General features: G+C 53.6%; 3 protein-coding genes across 3 annotated transcripts; 1 reads left to right on the top strand and 2 right to left on the bottom strand.

Moving 5' to 3' along the window:
• CDK4 (cyclin dependent kinase 4) lies at positions 3-3,092 on the bottom strand. The gene is made up of 8 exons (XM_005680266.3): positions 2,886-3,092; positions 2,242-2,478; positions 1,940-2,075; positions 1,657-1,824; positions 1,395-1,504; positions 1,094-1,144; positions 813-948; positions 3-404 (listed from the first exon to the last, which is right to left on the bottom strand). The coding sequence occupies exons 2-8, from the start codon at positions 2,457-2,459 to the stop codon at positions 312-314; spliced, it is 912 nt and encodes a 303-aa protein (XP_005680323.1). The 5' UTR covers positions 2,460-2,478; positions 2,886-3,092; the 3' UTR covers positions 3-311.
• On the top strand, positions 7,024-11,694 carry MARCH9 (membrane associated ring-CH-type finger 9). The gene is given in 5 exon segments (XM_018048003.1): positions 7,024-7,480; positions 7,483-7,577; positions 8,607-8,762; positions 9,438-9,630; positions 9,893-11,694. Coding segments are annotated over 5 exon segments (1,038 nt in total). The 5' UTR covers positions 7,024-7,221; the 3' UTR covers positions 10,228-11,694.
• On the bottom strand, positions 13,617-18,996 carry LOC102170758 (25-hydroxyvitamin D-1 alpha hydroxylase, mitochondrial). The gene is made up of 9 exons (XM_005680264.3): positions 18,465-18,996; positions 17,682-17,872; positions 16,983-17,185; positions 16,701-16,901; positions 16,176-16,351; positions 15,797-15,969; positions 15,520-15,598; positions 15,050-15,247; positions 13,617-14,495 (listed from the first exon to the last, which is right to left on the bottom strand). Exons 1-9 carry the CDS (start codon positions 18,654-18,656, stop codon positions 14,382-14,384), a joined length of 1,527 nt encoding a protein of 508 aa, XP_005680321.2. The 5' UTR covers positions 18,657-18,996; the 3' UTR covers positions 13,617-14,381.

Raw genomic sequence — 19,038 nt, 5'->3', positions numbered from 1 at the left:
ACCAAATTTCTTTGTTTTGTTTGTCCTGTATAAAAAAGGATCCCAATATAAAGGTATAAAGAAGGGGAGAACAAGGGACATATCTCTTGGTGTAAGGACAGAGGATAAGGATAAGCCTCAAAAAGAAGGGTGGGAGGGGAATATTGTTAAGGCAGTAAAATATTGTCTGTAAAAAGTTGGAGGAGGAGTCTCCACAGCTTCAGAGGTGAAGGCAGAGGTTGCCTTCTCAGTGGTGGGGCTCTCCACTCAAGTGTTCAAAAGTAGGGAAATTTGGTGTCTCTCGCCTTGGTTCTGTTCAGCCATTCTGTTGCTCACTCTGCGTCACCTTCTGCCTTGTGTAGATAAGAGTGCTGCAGGGCTCGGAAGGCAGAGATTCGCTTGTGTGGGTTAAAAGTCAGCATCTCCTGAGAAGAGACGCAAATGTCAGAAAACATGGAAGAAACAAAAGGGACTCCTGCTTAACCCCAACAATACCTAGAATGGGTGATTTTTTTCTATCCCTCTTGTGGACAGCCGTTCAAAACAGTAATAAAAACCAGCCCGTTCATTATCAAGTCTCAGCAACAACAATGCATTTGGGTCCCTTTTATCCTGCTCCATTTCCCCCCACTGGTGGCTCAAGTGGTAAAATAAACTGCCTGCAATGCAGGAGACCTGGATTCAATCCCTGGGATGACCCGCTGGAGAAGGAAATGGCAACCCACTCCAGTGGGCTACAGTCCATGGGGTTGTAAAGAGTCTGACAGGACTGAGTGACAAACACGTGATTTCCCCCTGCAGTCTCGCCCTGTGCCCATGCCTGAGTCTATTACCAGCAGCAGCTGTGCTCCAGATTCCTCCAGCTCAGGGACCACCGACTGCACTGGGCGGGGCCCTCTGGGGGAAAAGGCTCCTCGGGGTAGAGAGACATCTCGGGGCCAGTCATCCTCCGGGGGCAGTCCGATCAGGCTATGGGGAACAGGAGAATTCTGGTCAGGAGGGCCCTTTTCCAGCCCCCATCTCCAGGGGCAGAGCCAGCTGCTGTCAAGGACTCAGCAGAATGCAAAGTCAAGGACTCGGAATGCAAAGTTCTTCCCCCTTGCAGGTCACTTACTCAAAGATTTTGCCTAACTGGTCAGCTTCAGAGTTTCCACAAAAGAGAGGCCTAAGGTGAAAAGAGACAGTCATTCCAGTAGCAGTTTTACAAAGACAGGGTGGTAGATACTGTTTAGTGGCTCAAAACACAGGGTGTGGAGAATAAAGGGCTACGAAATTCCTAATTCCAGAACATTTCAGAGTTTCCGGCTATGGACAAGGTGGCCAATAGTAAGTGGAAGAGCGGGCAGGGTATAGGCGTGGCTTATGAATAAAAAACTTGGGAAATTCAAAATGTTTGGGATACTTGGGCCCCATACTTTCGACGAAACATCTCTGCAAAGATACAGCCAACACTCCACATGTCCACAGGTGTTGCATACGTAGACTGCAAAAGAACTTCTGGAGCACGATACCAGAGTGTAACAACCTGATGGGAATAAGTAATGCGGATGAGAGTCCTGCAAGTTATTGCAAAGCACATGGAAAAACACGCTCCTTCTCAACTGTTATGGGCAATCACTCTTCTCCCCCAGCCAGACCCCACTCTGGCCCCATCCTGGCCACCATCATTCTACTGACCACAGGTGTAAGTGCCATCTGGTAGCTGTAGATTCTGGCCAGGCCAAAGTCAGCCAGCTTGACTGTCCCACCACTTGTCACCAGAATGTTCTCTGGCTTCAGGTCTCGGTGAACGATGCAGTTGGCATGAAGGAAATCCAGGCCTCTTAGAAACTGGCGCATCAGATCCTGGTTTGGAAGGGGGAAGTACAGAGAAACTGGGAATCAGGTGCCACACCTGAAATTACAACAAACTACCACAAAGGTCTCAAGCTACCTCTCAGTGTCTGCCCGCCCTACTTACCTTTATGGTCTCTACTGGCAAGCCTGGTGGGGGTGCCTTGTCCAGATACGTCCTGAGGTCTTGGTCCACATGCTCAAACACCAGGGTCACTTTGGTCTCCCGGTCAGTTCGGGCTGTTGCACAGACGTCCATGAGCCTGGCCAGAACAAATGGTCACTCATTGAGCAACGGTCTTGGACCCAACACGGCCTCCCCTATTTCCTCAGGGTTCCCACTCCTCTTCTGACCACCACTCCACATCTACAGGTTAGGCTGTCTTTTTCCTTTCACGACCCACTCCCACCCTTCCATCTTCTTCTCACCTGACAACATTGGGATGCTCAAAAGCCTCCAGACGCCGCAGTAAGGCCACCTCCCGAACGGTGCTGATGGGCAGGCCCCCTCCAGCACCTCCTCCATTGGGGACTCTTACACTCTTGAGGGCCACAAAGTGGCCACTGTGGGGATCACGGGCCTTGTACACTGTCCCATAGGCACCGACACCAATCTCAGCCACTGGCTCATATCGAGAGGTAGCCATTCTCAGACCAGAGGAGACCCTACAATCACAGAGGCTCAATGAGCCTGCAGCAACAAAGTGACTCCCACAAAAGACATCACAAAGACAACACCAAAAGCATTCCCAAACTTCCCTGAAGGCAGCCCCCTAGGTAACACAATAACTCTAACCCCAAACCCTCCAGCCACGTGAGGCCCTATAACTTTTTCAAAGATGCATTTTCCTCGGGGACCATCAAGCCCCACACAAGGGAAATCCCATAAGACACACCCCCTACATCAAAGACCCGACACCCAGTTCCTGAAATTACACCTCCCTTCGGCCACAAAGGAACATTATCACATCCTGCCCCACTTCCCGCCCTCGAGCAACCCTTCCATAACCAGCCCGCGTAGGAAGCAGTGGAGGGCGAGAATGGTCCCCATTCCTGAAAAGGGCTACACTCACCTCGCCCCGTGTCAGGAGCTGCGGGGTCGGCCCGTTATCCGGACCCCGGAGCCGGTTCCTGCAGCGCCATACACTCGAGGTCTGTCCTGGGCAGCTGGACGCTATGGGCCCGACCATAGACACAGGCCGCAGGCTAGAGCGGCCCCCTTTACCCCCACCCTCACCATGTGACCAGCTGCCAAAGAGGCGCGCGGAAACTGGAGGGGCGGGGCCAACGCCGGACGTTCGGACCACGTGACCGGACTACTCATGCGCAGAGGGGCAGCCAGAAAGCGGCTTTGAACGAGAAAGGGGCGAGGAGGGAAAAGAGGCGGAGAGAGATGGCAACCACATGATCTGTTGCTATCACACGTGACCGCTTGACATTGCTTGGAGGAGCAGAGGTGTGGTTACGCTGAAGGGCACGTGACTGGCTGCCTTAACTCTGGCTGGGCGGTGGGGCGGGAGAAGAGAGAGGGTGGAGTCCAATGCGGTGCCATGGCAACCTGGGCCACCCAGGATTCCCAACTCCCGGCTGCAAGCCGAGCCTGAGTCTCACTACCTGTCTCTCACTCTCTCTAAGCGGGGAGATGAGTCGAGGGACGGGAGGTGGTGCTGTCGTCTTTCTGCTCCATCGCTAGCGGAAAACATGTTCTCATTTGTGTCTTTGTTTCATTCATTCATTCAGCAAATGTTTACTGAGTCCTTGCTTCCTGTGTGTATGTGGGGTTTCTTTTTTTTGTTAATTTTTTTTCGAGTCGCAGACACTTGACCTTTTGTTCAACTAATGATAAGGTTACCTATAAAGATACAGTCACATATTTTATATGTGGTCATATAAAATAGGCAGTAGACGGTGCCCAGTTCAGTTCAGTTGCTCGGTCGTGTCTGACTCTTTGCGACCCCATGGACTACAGCACGCCAGACTTCCCTGTCCATCACCAACTCCCGGAGCTTACTCAAACTCATGTCCATCCAGTCAGTGATGCCATCCAACCATCTCGTCCTCTGTCGTTCTCCTCTCCTCCCGCCTTCAATCTTTCTCAGCATCAGGGCCTTTTCTAGTGAGTCAGTTCTTGGCCAAAGTATTGCAGTTTCAGCTTCAGCATCAGTCCTTCCAATGAATATTCAGGACTGATTTCCTTTGGGATAGACTGGTTGGATTTCCTTGCAGTCCAAGAGACTGCCCATCTGAGGACAAAACTAGGATTAAAGGGCTAATGGAAGGCAGGTTAGTACAATAATCCAACAGGACGTGTGGCATGGTAATGTCGTCCCCTCTTCCCAACTTCCAAAGCAGAGACCAGATACCTGCTGACAGAGAAGTTATTGATGAGCTGGAAAGAGGAATACTTGGGCGTATTCTTTAAGGTTCTTTTCTGCAGTAAGATGGTATGACGTGTGTATGATATTATATACATCACATATAGGTAGACATAGGAGTGAGCGAGCATGAGCAAGGAAGTTACCACCACACTGCATGAAAGTGAGTGTTCCCTTCTGCAAACCTTGTGACTCCTTATATGGGGTTGTTGCATTTCTTTTTTTTTCTCCTATGGCAAGCTTTCCTAGCCCTTGTCCTAAGAGACTTTTCCCAAACAACCTCTGCTCACAGACATCTAGGTAGACAACAGGCAAGTTTCTCTGACTTCCCTTGTCTTACTGACTCCACCTTCTTTGTCTCCCAGTCCTTTGAGAGAATGGGAATAAGGAAAAGAAGAGATCAGTTTCTCATTTATGATAAACTGTCTAAAATCTGAAAGTGAGAGTGAAAAAGTTGGCTTAAAGCTCAACATTCAGAAAACGAAGATCATGGCATCCGGTCTCATCACTCCATGGGAAATAGATGGGAAACAGTGGGAACAGTGTCAGACTTTATTTTGGGGGGCTCCAAAATCACTGCAGATGGTGACTGCAGCCATGAAATTAAAAGACGCTTACTCCTTGGAAGAAAAGTTATGACCAACCTAGATAGTATATTCAAAAGCAGAGACATTACTTTGCCGACTAAGGTCCGTCTAGTCAAGGCTATGGTTTTTCCTGTGGTCATGTGTGGATGTGAGAGTTGGACTGTGAAGAAGGTTGAGCGCCAAAGAATTGATGCTTTTGAACTGTGGTGTTGGACAAGACTCTTGGGAGTCCCTTGGACTGCAAAGAGATCCAACCAGTCCATTCTGAAGGAGATCAGCCCTGGGATTTCTTTGGAGGGAATGATGCTAAAGCTGAAACTCCAGTACTTTGGCCACCTCATGCGAAGAGTTGACTCATTGGAAAAGACTTTGATGCTGGGAGGGATTGTGGGCAGGAGGAGAAGGGGATGACAGAGGATGAGATGGCTGGATGGCATCACTGACTCGATGGAGGTGAATCTGAGTGAACTCCGGGAGTTGGTGATAGACAGGGAGGCCTGGTGTGCTGTGATTCACGGGGTCGCAAAGAGTCAGACACGATTGAGCGACTGAACTGAACTGAATTAAAATCTGAAACCATTCTATTACTCTATTTGCTCTTCTTGTGCCCTGAACTTCTATTCTTAATCATCTGGCTGAAGATATGAGTTCAAGCTTGAGATTCATATAAACCATGCTCCAGGGCCAAATGGAAGACATGTCAGTACAGATTTCCCCTCTTTGCATTCTGACAGTTGTAGTCCTGGACCTTTGCTGGCAAAGGCAACTGGAATTCTGGTAAGAAAAATCCCAAGGTGCTAACTGATTAAGGGGCTTGTGAGGTGAATGTTTCATTGACTATTTTGCTAGGATTGGTGGGTTTGTAAACCTCTGGAAGGCTAAGTGTCTCTGAGTGTTTTAAACTTTCATCCTACACCAGCAAGGTCCCACTTTGGCCTCACTCTCCACATAAGCTTACTGTTTTTAAAATAGAAGTCATCCTCCATCTTGGCTTGGGTTCCAGACCCTTTTTCTGATTCATTCATCCATCCATCCAAAATATTTGAATGATTTGTAACACCATTACTCTCCTTAATCACTTTCTATTGAGGATCTTCAGTTTGGCCGTCTGTCCCTGATTACATCCCCTCCCTTTTCCTGTTAATTACTTTTTTTACTAATTAATTTTTTTTCCCAGTGTGTTTGACCCAGTGAGCTTCCCTGGAATTCCTTTTCCCACAGCATTGATAAGGAGAGGAGGAGGATGTAACCATAAGGCAGAAATAAGGGATGAGAAGGTTACAACTGGTTCTCAGGGTCAAGAGCCCCCATGCAGCAAAGAGCTAAGCATGTGTGTGCATGCGCGGGTGTGTATGTGTGTGTGTTAGGTATGGTTCACTTCAGTGCAGTGGTGGTGGGTCAGGGGAATAACAGGAAAGACACTCACCCCTTTAACACTCTGCTCCTTTGCTCACTCACCTCCCTCACACAATTACACACTTCTGTTTTTCATACAATCCAATTCCACCCCTTACACATTCATCTCTTCCACAGTCCCACACTGTGCACACTTTTCAGTCTTTTGTGTAAAAGTGTTTATTGCTTGAGCCCATGTCTTGCTCACTCACCTCAGACCCTTGCTTAGCTTTCTTTCTTTGCACACTCCCATTTTGCACAAGCCTCTCCCTCCCTGGTGCACCTGCGTCTGTGACCACTCACCTTCCATCCTCACCCGCTCCCCCCCTCAACACCCCCATTCACACACCTATTCTCTTACCCATGTGCACACTCCCCTCCCTTGGCCACTCCCCTCCCTCCACCCTCCCCCGGGTTCGCACACTCGCCCCCGCCTCTGGGGACACCTGCTCGTGCGGGGCAGGGCGGGGATGCGCAGCCGCGGCCACTTCTCCTCCTCTCCCCCTCCCCGCCCCGCCCCTCCCTCCATCCCTCACCGGCTCCCCGGCTCCCGCCCCTCCCGCCCTCCCGCCCCGCCCGCCCGCCGCTCCGGGGGGGTCTCCGCCGCCGCCGCCGCCGGAAGGAGCCGCCATTTGCCACCGCCGAGCGCACGGGCCGAGCCGGAGCCGGAGCCGGAGCCGGAGCGGGACTGGGGCCAGGAGGACGGCGATGGGGGGCGGCCCCGGCGCAGGAGGGCCGGGGCTCGTAACCCCGCGGGCCCGGCCCGCTCCGGACCCGGACCCGCGGGGCGCGGCACCCTGAGCCCACCCCCACCCCGCCCCCTGCCCCGGCCATGGCCGCCCGCCCCGCCACCCCCGGGCCGCCAGCCCCCTCGCCCCGCAAACCCCGGAGTCCCGGCGGTGGCAGCAGTGAACGGTTCTCGCAGGCCCCGTAGACCTCAGCCGGGCTTGCCTCTCCAGCGCGCGCCCCCTTCCCGGCCTTGTCCTCTCCCTTCCCCCCGCCGCCTGAGAGCCCCCCTTGCACGCCGCCCCCCGCCCCCCGGCGCCCGGACGATGCTCAAGTCTCGGCTCCGCATGTTCCTGAACGAGCTGAAGCTGCTGGTGCTGACGGGCGGGGGGCGGCCCCGGGCCGAGCCGCAGCCCCGGGGGGGCGGGGGAGGCGGCTGCGGCTGGGCACCCTTCGCCGGCTGCTCGGCCCGGGACGGCGACGGAGACGAAGAGGAGTACTACGGGTCAGAGCCGAGAGCCCGGGGCCTGGCCGGCGACAAGGAGCCGCGGGCCGGACCCCCGCCGCCGCCCGCGCCGCCGCCGCCGCCCCGGGCGCTCTGGACGCCCTGTCGCTCAGCAGCAGCCTGGACAGCGGGCTCCGAACCCCTCAGTGCCGAATCTGCTTCCAAGGCCCTGAGCAGGTCAGGCCCGGGCACCTGGCGGGGCGGGGAGGGGTGGGGGCGCGCACCTGGGGCGTCCGGGGAGACCGGGAGCAGGGGGCGGGGCCTGAGGAGGCTGGGCGGGACCCAGGGACCTAGGGTGGAAATGGAATGAGGTTGGGGGGCTTGGCTGAAGACTCCAGGAGCGCAGATTTGGGGTGGAGGCGGATCAGGGGTCTCCAGGAAGGGGTGGGGCTTTCTCCTGGGGGGGCCCCAAATCCTTCTCTCGGCTTAACCGAGACAGCTTTTCTCCCCCACTTCTCTTACCCTAGGGTCTCTGTAGGCTGAGGGCCGGGAGGTGGGCAGACAGGAGAATGCTTCTGTTCCCACCTTGAAAGGAGGCGCCCAGCCGGTGCCCTCGCCTCCCTCAGTAGTTCTCTCCGTGGGGCACTTTTCTTCACTTCCCATTCCACAACTTTCTTTCTCATTCCAAAGAATATTCTTTGTTTAAATGTTATGGACAAAGTTGTCCTGGGATAGCACCAAGGGGGTGTCTTGAGAAATTACTTGATTAAAGGGGAACAGCCTCCACTCCCACCCTTAGGATATCTTCCTTTCTGATTCTTGGAAACTGAGGGCTGTAACCTATCCCAGTCTGCACCACATCTGTGAAACACTTTTTCAGTGATGGAATGGGTTAGGAAGGCATGGCTCAGAAGCTCGCACTTCTGTTTCTCCAGATCCTAAGGGGTGGCCCTCCATTTGGGAAACCTTAAGGAGCACCCTCCTCAAACTCTAGGAACAGAGAAGACCCAGTATTTACCAGCCAACTCCCCCCTCCCCATCCCTTCTCTTGTCTCTTCTATTGGGTCCGGGAAGTTTACCTTGAACTCTAAATTTTTTTCTTTTGGGCTTGTAGCCTTAGCGTCTTGCTTTGTTTTGGTTGAAAGGCCTGATTTTTTTTTTTTTTAAGGTAGGAGACACCTGGAGAAGAGGTTTCTCTCTCTGGAGTGGAGAGGACTGTGGTCGGGTGGCGATAGCTGACAGGGACTCTCCTTACTCTTCCTCCAGGGGGAGCTCCTGAGCCCCTGCCGTTGCGATGGCTCAGTGCGCTGCACTCACCAGCCCTGCCTCATCCGCTGGATCAGCGAGAGGGGCTCCTGGAGCTGTGAGCTCTGCTACTTCAAGTACCAGGTCCTGGCAATCAGCACCAAGAACCCCTTGCAGGTGAGGTATAAGGGGAGCACTCTGAGACTGGGGCAAGGGCCTTTCAGCAGTTAGAATCAGGGACCTTCCAGGCAGCTTATTTCATTCATTTACTCTTGCTTCAAAGTCACCCTATCCTCCATTATCATAATCTTCTGTCTATAATCTCCCTTCCTTCATTTACTCACAAAGACATTTATTGGGCGCCACCTGTGTGCCAGGCCCTGGGACAACAAAAGATGAAAAGGCAGTGGCACTGCTGTTACTGCTGGAAGCATACATGTAGAGTGATCTATGTGTCAAGTTCTTGGTGTGTATTAACTCTTTTAATCCTAGTAATTATGTACCATTAGTATCTACATTTTAAGTCAGTGAGGACATTGATGCACAAGTAAATTTTAAAACTTGCCTGAAGTTACTCAGCCAGAGAGTGAGTGAGGATTTGGAATTCAGATCCTAGATGATCTGATTTCAGAGCAGTTGTCTGTCATGCCTTTCTAAAATAAGACAGGAAATGGTCTCAAACAATATAAGAAGTGCCACATTCTAGACTTGATCAAGGCACAGAGAAGACAGATTATTAGTCCTACCTGAAGGGTTTCAGGAAGGCTCCTGATGCATCCTCCTAATAAGGGCAACCCTAACCTGGCTTTCCATCTCTTTCTGTGACTTTTTGGAGCCTTTTCTCCCATACAGTGGCAGGCCATCTCCCTGACGGTCATCGAGAAGGTCCAGATTGCAGCCATAGTTCTGGGCTCACTCTTCCTCGTCGCCAGCATCTCCTGGCTCATCTGGTCCTCACTTAGCCCTTCAGCCAAGTGGCAACGGCAAGATCTGCTCTTTCAGATCTGCTATGGCATGTACGGCTTCATGGATGTCGTCTGCATAGGTGAGGGCACCTCTCTCTCTCTCACCTGCTCAGCATCTTCCTCCAACTGACGCACTTCACTTTCCCTGCCCATTCCCTCAGTTTCATGGCCACGTTTTCTACCATTGAGAACCTTTAGGGCAATCCTGGTGTCCCTCCCTTCCCTGCTTCTCCTGGCCCTTTGCAACCGTATCTCCACCCCCCCTGGAGAAATGTTGGCTTAAGTACCTCTGGTTCTAGGTCTGGGCAGCATTGACTCTGGACTTCTTATCCTCTTGCTCAGGCCTCATCGTCCATGAAGGCTCCTCCGTCTACCGTATCTTCAAGCGCTGGCAGGCAGTAAACCAGCAGTGGAAGGTCCTGAATTATGACAAGACCAAGGACATAGGAGGAGATGCAGGGGGAGGGACGGCAGGGAAGCCGGGCCCCAGGACCTCACGGACGGGCCCCCCTACTGGGGCCACCAGCCGCCCCCCGGCGGCCCAGCGCATGCGGACGCTCTTGCCTCAGCGCTGTGGCTACACAATCCTGCATCTCCTTGGACAGCTGCGGCCACCAGATGCCCGTTCCAGTTCCAATTCTGGCCGTGAGGTGGTCATGAGGGTCACCACGGTCTGAACTCCAGGAGTGGGGATGTTGAGTCAATGCATCGGCCAGAGATAAGCTGTCATGGCTGCTGGAGGTACCACCTGGACAAGGTGTTTGGGGCACACTGCCTCCACCAGTGAGGATCTCTGTGGACAGCTTCAAGCTGGAGACATTGTCTGGCCTCTACTGCCCACTGGGTAGAGACACCTGGATACATTCCAGCCCCCACTGACAGCCCCTCACACTCATCCTGGGGCAACCAGTGGGTAGGTGGGAAGAGCATCATTTCTTCCCTAGAGAACCGTCCTTACCTCAGCTCCTAGGGCCTCCAGCCCCCCAGCTCCACTATGGTGACTTGGTGAAGGGGGACCAATGCCAGAAGAAAGGGGCTGTAGACCCCCCCATTCCCTACCCCATGGCCACAGGGCAGCTGGCAATAAGACTAGTATACATTGACCTCCCGTTCCCTGCATGAGGGCGGGGGTACTTCCCTGTGCTCCACCTCCCCCCCCATTGCATGGGGGGAAGGGCATAAAGAATCATTTATATGCACATGGAGACTCCTTTCTCATCCGGGGGTTTTCTGGAGGGTTGGGAGGCGTGGGGAAGTGTCTCTGCAGAGGTTGCAAATCCCAAATGCAGTAGTGGTTTCTGAGTTGGAGGTGTAACTCCCACTTGGTGGTGAATAATTCACATTGGCTGCTAGGTGGCAGTGCTCAGAAGCATCTCAGGGGTGGACCTGATAACCTGGGTGTTGTGTGATTTAGAAAAAAAATCTCCCCACCGTGGTTTTCCTGTCTACCTCATAGGGCTGGATTGAGGATAAATGAGGGAGAGGTTGAATGCCATTGTAGGGAAAATCAGTGATGGCATAAAAAGATTTCTAGACTAGTTGATGGTGCATTTATTTCAAATAATAGCTGATTTACAAATTCCAAAATGTTTTTCAACTGGAGTTACACAGAGTCTTGGAAATTTGTGTTAAGTATCATAATAGATACAGAAAATTTGAGGGGAAATAGACATTGCAAATGTGAAGGATGGTGGTTATTTGCAAGAATGAGAGCTCCTCCAGTCCCCTAAACATTGGGGGCTGGAGCAGTCCTTGTTCAGGGAATCTTGCAGGTTCTATCAATCCCTACTAGGTAATGTGCTTACCAGGAAAAGTGGTGTGAAGTGAATTTGGACTCGTTTGGAGTGAGACAGACAGACTCTCCCAGGGTTATGAGTCTCCAGCCCCAGTTTAAGCTCCCTTGTTCAGGGCCACAGGTCTGATCCTGGTGTGCCCCAGCTAGTTGATATTAACTGGAATATCTTGTGCTTGGAGGCAGGCGTGTAGAGGGCTGAAAAAGGTTTGGGAAGGACTGATGAAGATGCCAGCATGATGCCTGGTCCCTTTTTCTTGCGGCCTTGGGGCTGTGTGTTATATGAAGGATGGTGTCTTTTATGTGAACTATTTATCAGCAATTAAAATAATTAGTTCATAACATTGCTTAAGTCAGATCCAGAGACCTCTCCTATTATTGGTCCTCCTCTCAAGGAAGGTTCTGCTTTGTCTTCTCCCTGGGGGTGTTTTGGGAAATGGTCCTCCCCAATCCCTCTCCAGAAGGGGGTCTCAGCCGCTGTCCATGGTGCTGGCACCCAGACTCACTTGGGAGTATAGGAATCAGAGCTGTGCTTGAGTGTGAGTAACCTGGAAGTGTTGAAGTGTATCACCTCCAACCTCAGAGGGGATTAAAGTGAAGAGAAAACTGAGGCAAAGCCCTATCCCCCACCTCCACCCCCTACTTTTCCAGTGGGAAATAGTTTCCCCAGAGAGACAACCTTCCACATTCCCCACCTGGGGATACAGAAGGACCAGACTTCACTGATTTGCCTTTCACAGACTAGCTGGTGAGAACCAGAAGGGAGACAGCAAAACTAAGTGACTCCAAGTTCTTATCCAAGTAGATAGGGTTTAGGTAGGTATGACACAGGTGGGATTTCCTGTGCCAACCCTGAGCTTTCCCCCTTGATGGCCCCACATAAAGACTTAGATATAACCAAGAATATAGGCACTTCACACACAAGCACACTGTCCATTTGTGTGCTGGGTCCTAAAACAGGGCTAAGTGAGACAGCATTTTCCCTTCCCCTTTAGGACCATTGGAGGTATAGGTATGGAGGTTGGGACTGGCAATCTATTTTGTCCTCTCTCCTTTTTCTACCTTTAAAGGATTATTGTCCAGGAAAGGGTCATAACATCTGCTGCCCTTCTTAAGTGAGCAGGCCTGCTTTCCCATGAGGAGTGTGAATGTGAAAAATCTTGACCACTGATTCCAGGGGAAAGGGTCTGAGCGGAATTGGGGAGTTAACTCTCCCTCTAAGCTCAGAACTGCCCCAAATCAGGTCACTTAAGTTCAAGTTGAGCTCGTGATAGTGAGTAGGGTTAGAGACTGAGAACGCAGCTGAGAAGGAGCTGAGAGGAGGAGCAGTAAACCAAACCTTGGTCTTTGCGCACGGTTGGGGGTATACCTTACCCCGCTGTAGATCTTAACATAAATAGATAGCCCCCAGAAGGCTAGTGGCTGATGGAGTTTCTGTGGAAGGGAGCCATGTCTAGGGCAGGGGCTGAGGTGGTGAGAGGAGGAGGAAGTGTGAAGTGAAATCTCCCGTCTCCATCTGCTAATTGGAATGGAGGGGAGCAGGAAGAAGGGGGACAAGTCCTGACACGGGGAGGGTAAGCTAGGCTGCAAAAGGTGCTGCAGGGAAGGTGCTGAGAGATTTGTTTGTATGGAAGATGAGTTAATCTATATGCATCACGAGCAGAAAACTGAGTCCAGCCTCTGGGGGGCCAGAGAGTGCTGACTCAGGGGAACAGGGACTCTTGCTGCCCACTCCTCTTCTGCTTTGGTGCCCTAGGGCTTCTAGCCACCCCCACACTTGGCGTTCATCCTCTCTGACGCCACCTCTCTGTCTGTATCCTTATCTTTCTCTGAAGGAAATTACCTTGGAGCAACATCTCTAAAGAGGGCAGAGTGGCCATGCTAAGGTGTTCTTTTAGTCCTGGCAGTCCAGGTTTCAAAAGCACTCCTCTACCAAACAGTCGACCATCTCTGGCCATCTCTGCAAGTCCCTCCCCACCCCTTTTAACAGCCTAGCCCTTGAAGCTACTTTTCAACACCACCCTTCCTTAATCTCTTACCAGGAGCCAGACTTGACTGTTCCCACCACAGATAGAAATGTGTCTGGGTTTGTGATGCAAACCTTTCTCCCAGGTGTCTAGACCTCCCATTGTTATGGAGGCAGTGGGGGGGTGGGTGCGGGTGGTCACTTCTGGGACCTGAGAAACCAAAGTAGGTAATCTGGGTCAAGGTCTTACCTCCAGGTCTTTAGTAGGAAGTGAGGGAAATAAATCAGTCAAAAGTCAAGGATGGAACATTCAAAGCAATTTTTAAATTTAAAAACAGTATTTAAAAAACTTCAATATGTAAAAGGAGGACTTCGGTCCAAAGACATCTCTGCCTGGGGTCTAAGTGGTGGGGGGCAAGCAAACTTAATAGTGACCAGAGAGCCAAGGAGAGTTTTTAAAAAATCACAACCCAGATGAGGATAGACTCACCTTCCTAGGGGCAAGATGAGGAAGAAGCAGGGTAGACAGAGCCTGGTAAGCTGTTTGTCCCTTCTGCCACATCATCCAGATACAATCTGAGAGTCTACATGGTGTCACTCAGTCAGGGACAGGCCCTGGCAAGGTGTATGAAGACAGAATAAGGCTTCATCCTTCCTCTCAAAGAGCTCACAGGCAACAAGAGAGGATCAACCAGGGGCAGACCAGATACACACTTAGCTCAGGCTAAGTAAGTGCTTAGCCAGCAGCATCAGTAAACACTGTGAAGCCCCAAAAGGCCAGTGGTTGAATTCTTCCTCAGCCACCCAGCATGATTAGTTAAAATTGAAGTTGGCCCTTGAAGGACGCATATGATATGACTAAAAGGGCTAAGCAGGTTAATGGGTCATGGTTTTCTCAAGGCTTGCTGGGTCAGGCCAGGTACATACTTCCTACCTCGATCAGGGCTGCTTCAAGCACTTTGCTATGGTCTCTAACCAGACAGACTGCAGAGAAATACACATCTCTTGGTCTCATGCCTCATAAACCCCTGTGATGAGAGAAGCGGAGATGGTGACAGCCTGTTTCCACCATGCTATCTGTCCACAAACTGTAGGTTGATGCTTCTCTCAGGCACCAGGACAGTCCGGGTCATCGGTCTGATGGGGGCAGAACCTGGCTCAGGTTGCACCTCAAAGTGGATCAAGATCTGGAAAGGGAGGAAGAAGGCTATCACTATGGAGGGGTCTACAGTGGTGGGCTTGATTGGTAATGGGCATTATTAGTGTTAGGATGGTCAGTGTTGGAATGGCACCTGTGGCTACTAGGGGATGTCTTAGTCAATGAGGGTAAGAGATTATGGTAGGGAAAAAGAGTCTGAAAACCCTCACTCACCCTCCGGGCCTATGATGGGACTGACATATTTCAGGGGATTAGGTCTCCCAGGTCTTATATATTTCCACATGCCTATCTAGAGGGCTTCCCAGGTGGCTCAGTGGTAAAGAATCCACTTGCCAAGTAGGAGATGTGGGTTTGATCCCCGGGTCAGGAAGATCCCCTGGAGAAGGAAATGGCAACCCCCTCCAGGATGCTTGCCTGAGGAATCCCATGGACAGAGGAACTTGGTGGGGTACAGTCTATGGGGTTGCAAAAAGTCAGAGACGACTGAGTGACTGAACAAGAACAAAAAATGACTATCAGAAGGAGAGATCATGGCTTTAGAGCCCTCTGCTCTGGGGAAGGCAGAAGATCTAGATCACTCACCTGGGCCAAGGCCATGTACAACTCAAGCTCTGCCAGGCGTCTTCCCATGCAGCTGCGCTTGCCAAAGCCAAAGGGGAGAGATGCGAATGGGTGGGGAGCTGGACCTTCCCCTAGCCAGCGAGCTGGACGAAAAGAGTTTGGTTCTGGGAACTGGGCAGGGTCCCTTGAAGTAGCATAGTGACACAGAGTGACCAGTGTCTGGTGAGGAAGGAAAATAAACTTGTCAATTTGGGCCCAGGAATGCCAGGAGGGAGGGAGAGAACAGGACCTATGGACTGGGAGGAAGGCAGGCTCTGGTTGACTGTGATTTGGAAGTTTTCTGGAGCAACTTTTCTCTACTGCCCCATTATATCCCAGAGAGGCACCCAGGTCAAGGAAAGGGTTTGAAGGGCTTATGGAGAGTATCTGAGAACAGGAACAGTCGCAAGGTAGGGATGGCTTAGCAGGAGGGGCCCGTAGGCTCTACTCACATTTTTGGGGATGATATATTCACCCACACAAATGTCTCTGTCTGGGACACGGGAATTTCCAGGTACCACGGGGTACAATCTGGATGGCAGAGCACAAAAGGGAGACAACAAGGTGAAGCAAAGGCTATAGCCCTCCTCTCCTGCCATCCAAATTCCAAATCCATTCTTGGCCAGGGGTAGAGTACCATTTTCCTGTACTCTCCCAGCTCCCACCCCCTGTATGCTTCCCCAGCCCTCCCCCAGCATTTTCTCTAGCTCTCCTCTCCTGCCCTCTCACCTTAGCACTTCCTTGACCACGGCCTTCAGCAGGGGCAGCTGGGATAGGGCAGTGGCCGAGGGTTGGGTACTGGAGCCAGGGCCCAAGGCAGCTGTGATCTCAGCATGGAGTGCTGTCTGGATTTCAGGGTGCCGGGAGAGTTCATATAGAGCCCAGGAGAGCGTGTTGGACACCTGTGGGGACAGGGGGAAGCATTAGAGGTGTTGAGAGTGGGGACCCAGCATAGGGGGCAGGATATGAGGCAGTCTGGACCCTGGGAGGTGCTAAGCCAAGCTGGCATAGAGGACCATAGTGGGTTTCCAGCCGCAGGGAAATGGCCCCGAGATGGAGGAGGTTAAGCTGTGGAAGTGGGGCTCCCAACACAGAAGGAGAACCTCACCGTGTCCACCCCAGCGAGAAGCAGCTCCGTCACATTCCCCAGGATGGACGCGGCAGGCAGCTCTTTCCGGAGCAAGAAGTAGGTCAGGTGTGCCGCAGGTCCCGTGTCCTCCTCAGACTTCCCAAAATGGTTCCTCATGGCTACCTCAGCCTCTCGCTGCTCTACGTGCTGCTGGGCTGTGCGGACGGGGACAGGGTGTTCCTCACCACCTGGGAACAGCTTTATGCTCTCCCATCCCCACTTCATTTCTGTGCCTTGCTGTGCGTGTGCCTGCTAAGTCGCTTCAGTTATGTCCCTGACTCTTTGCGACCCCGTGGACTATATTCCACCAGCTCCTCTGTCCATAGGGATTCTCCAGGCAAGGATACTGGAGTGGGCTGCCATGCCCTCTTCCAGGGGATCTTCCCGACCCAGGAATCGAACCCTCTTCTCCTATGTCTCCTGCACTGGCAGGCAGGTTCTTTACCACTAGCGTCACCTGGAAAGCCCAGCCCACCTGGGAAGCCCAACCCGTCTGTGCATTACCGAATGCAAACATCTGGTCCCAGTCTCGGCAGAGGCGGTCCCAGGGTCCGGGCACGACGCGGTGCAGCCAGTTGGGCATCGCCATGGTCAACAGCGTGGACACGAACACCGAGCCGACCGCGCGGATGAAGGTCTCTGTGTCTGGGGGTACCTCCGCCTCCAGGCAGCCGAGGCGGGAGCCCAGCAGCACCGCAGCAATGCCTGGCCGGGAGGGGGCGCTGTCAGGGCACCTCGAGACCCTGCCCAGGTGCCTCTTACGCGTGTTCCAGTCCTGGGACTCACCTTCCAGTCCAAACTTGTAAAACTCTCCCGCCACGTCTCGAACCAGGGCGGGCGGCCCAGCGCCCAGTCCCCGCTGGCGCCGCAGTCGCCGCACAAGGTCACGGACCACGCCGTGTAGGGTCCCGGCATAGCGGGCGGCCGCTTGAGGCCGGAGGAGCAGCGGGGCCAGGAGGCTGCGAAGCCTCTGCCATTCTTCCCCTTCCCTGCGCGGGGGTGCGGAGAGGGCGCGCATCAGGGCAGACGGTAGTGTGGAGAGGCGACCCGACGGGGCTGGTGGCGCTGGAGATGGAGCGTGTCGGGCTGGGGTGGCCAGGAGAGGGATAGCGTCTTCTCCCTCGGGGGTACAGAAACCTGACCATGCCGGGACCCGCTTTCCATCCCCACTCCTCGTTACTCATTTCCTGCCCCGGAGGGGCCTGGGTTCCTGGGTAAGCTCAGTCACAGAATCTTCCTTTGCATCTAGATCCTGATGCCTCAGCCCCTTCCGGAGTCCCCAAGATTCCGGCTTCAAAAGATAAAGAGGTGAACAAGCACCAGAGCCGGGCTCCACCTGAGCTTGAGCGAAACGGACTAGGGTGGGAACCTCGACTAGCCAGAAGGTTGGGGAGAACGACTTCCACCTCCCCAGACTGTCTCCAGACCGGGCCGCAAGGGAGGAAGGCAGCTGGACGTCGGGGGCTTTGGGGCCAGTGGACTCACGCGGTAAGCAGTCCGCAAGCCCGCTGGCGGCGGCGACGGTGCTCCGTCCAGGGTGAGAAGCTGCAGCGTTCGGGCCGGGGTCCCTCCTGTCGTAGCAGCTGCTCGACCAGCGCAGGGGCCGCCAGGTACACGGTGCGCACCGTCCCAAAGCTGGCCAACCACACCGGCCCGAAGCGCGCGGCGCCCTGCACCTGGGAGAACGCGAGCGGCGGACTTGGAGATGCAGGCCGGGAGCTCCCGGCTTGGCCTGCGCCAACTCCAAAGGCGCTGTTTCGGGTTTGAAAGGGGGAGCTTCTGCTCCCAAGTGGTGTATGGCTCTGATGCTGCAAATCCCTCTCCCTCACTCCCCATCCTTAGGAAGTCTGGGGGTGATGGGCAAAACGGAGGAGCTGGGCGCAAAGCTGACTTTCAGAATCTCTCTTTGGCCACCTGGGTGGAGAAATCCCTAAAGGCTCCTCCGGTGGACTGTTCATTTTAGGACGAGCCCCCACTGAAGGTATAGGAGCGTACTAGCTGTAAGAGAGTCCCGCCTCCCGAGCACTTGTTCTGGATCTGCGAGCCTCGAGACGGCTGCATCGCCAGAACGGGCGTTTTGAATGCACTCCTCCGAGGGGTATCCAGAGGACTCCGCGTCCCGGGAGCCACCGCCCCCACTCCCAACTTCGTCTTTTCCGTAACGCATGGGCATCCCTTCCCACCGGCCCTCCTTGCTAAGTTCTGCACTAGGGTTTGTGAAAGTCAACCTCCCCAGCTTTCAGTCGTGGGAACGGCGCCCCGTTCTACCTGCAGCTCGTGTAGCCGTGACAGCCCCCCTTTGCAGAAAAGCTCCGCAAGGAAGCCGGGCGTGGAGGGGCCTGGGATGTCCGCCAAAACCCGGGGTGCTGAGTCGGAGCCTCTGGAGCCCAATGAGGCACCCAGCTCAGGACAGCGGACGCGATGGAACACTCTGGATGCGAATTTGAGGGTCTGGGTCATGGTCTGGCTCCGGAACCCACCAAAGCTGGCTCCTCCACAGCATCTTGCCCGGCCCCTATTTAACTCTTGGACGTGGTAGTGGCGACGCCCCCTCTCCAAGCTCCTCAGCCAATCCCCTCTCTTGAATGGTCAATGCTGGGGATTAGCACCCAGGAACAGTAGGCGGGGCCGGAGCGGCCAAGGCTGCTCCCTTGGGCCTCATGTTACCATGACCCTCTTGGGAGGGGAGGCTTGCCTCAGTTTCTCCTGGGCTGGTGCCCTAGTCCATCAGCCTAAAGATCTCTTCCTCAGAAAGTCCATTTGGTGAGGTTTAGTTGACCAAGATACGGACTCGGTCCCTGGTATTCCCACCACTTCCCCAGGGAGCTCGGCCCGCCCCCCA

This window comes from Capra hircus, chromosome 5 (assembly GCF_001704415.2).
Source record: "Capra hircus breed San Clemente chromosome 5, ASM170441v1, whole genome shotgun sequence".
In the NCBI taxonomy this organism is placed as follows: Eukaryota; Metazoa; Chordata; class Mammalia; order Artiodactyla; family Bovidae; genus Capra; species Capra hircus.
The sequence above is the reverse complement of the archived record's forward strand: the minus strand, read 5'-3'. Positions and strand labels throughout refer to the sequence as shown.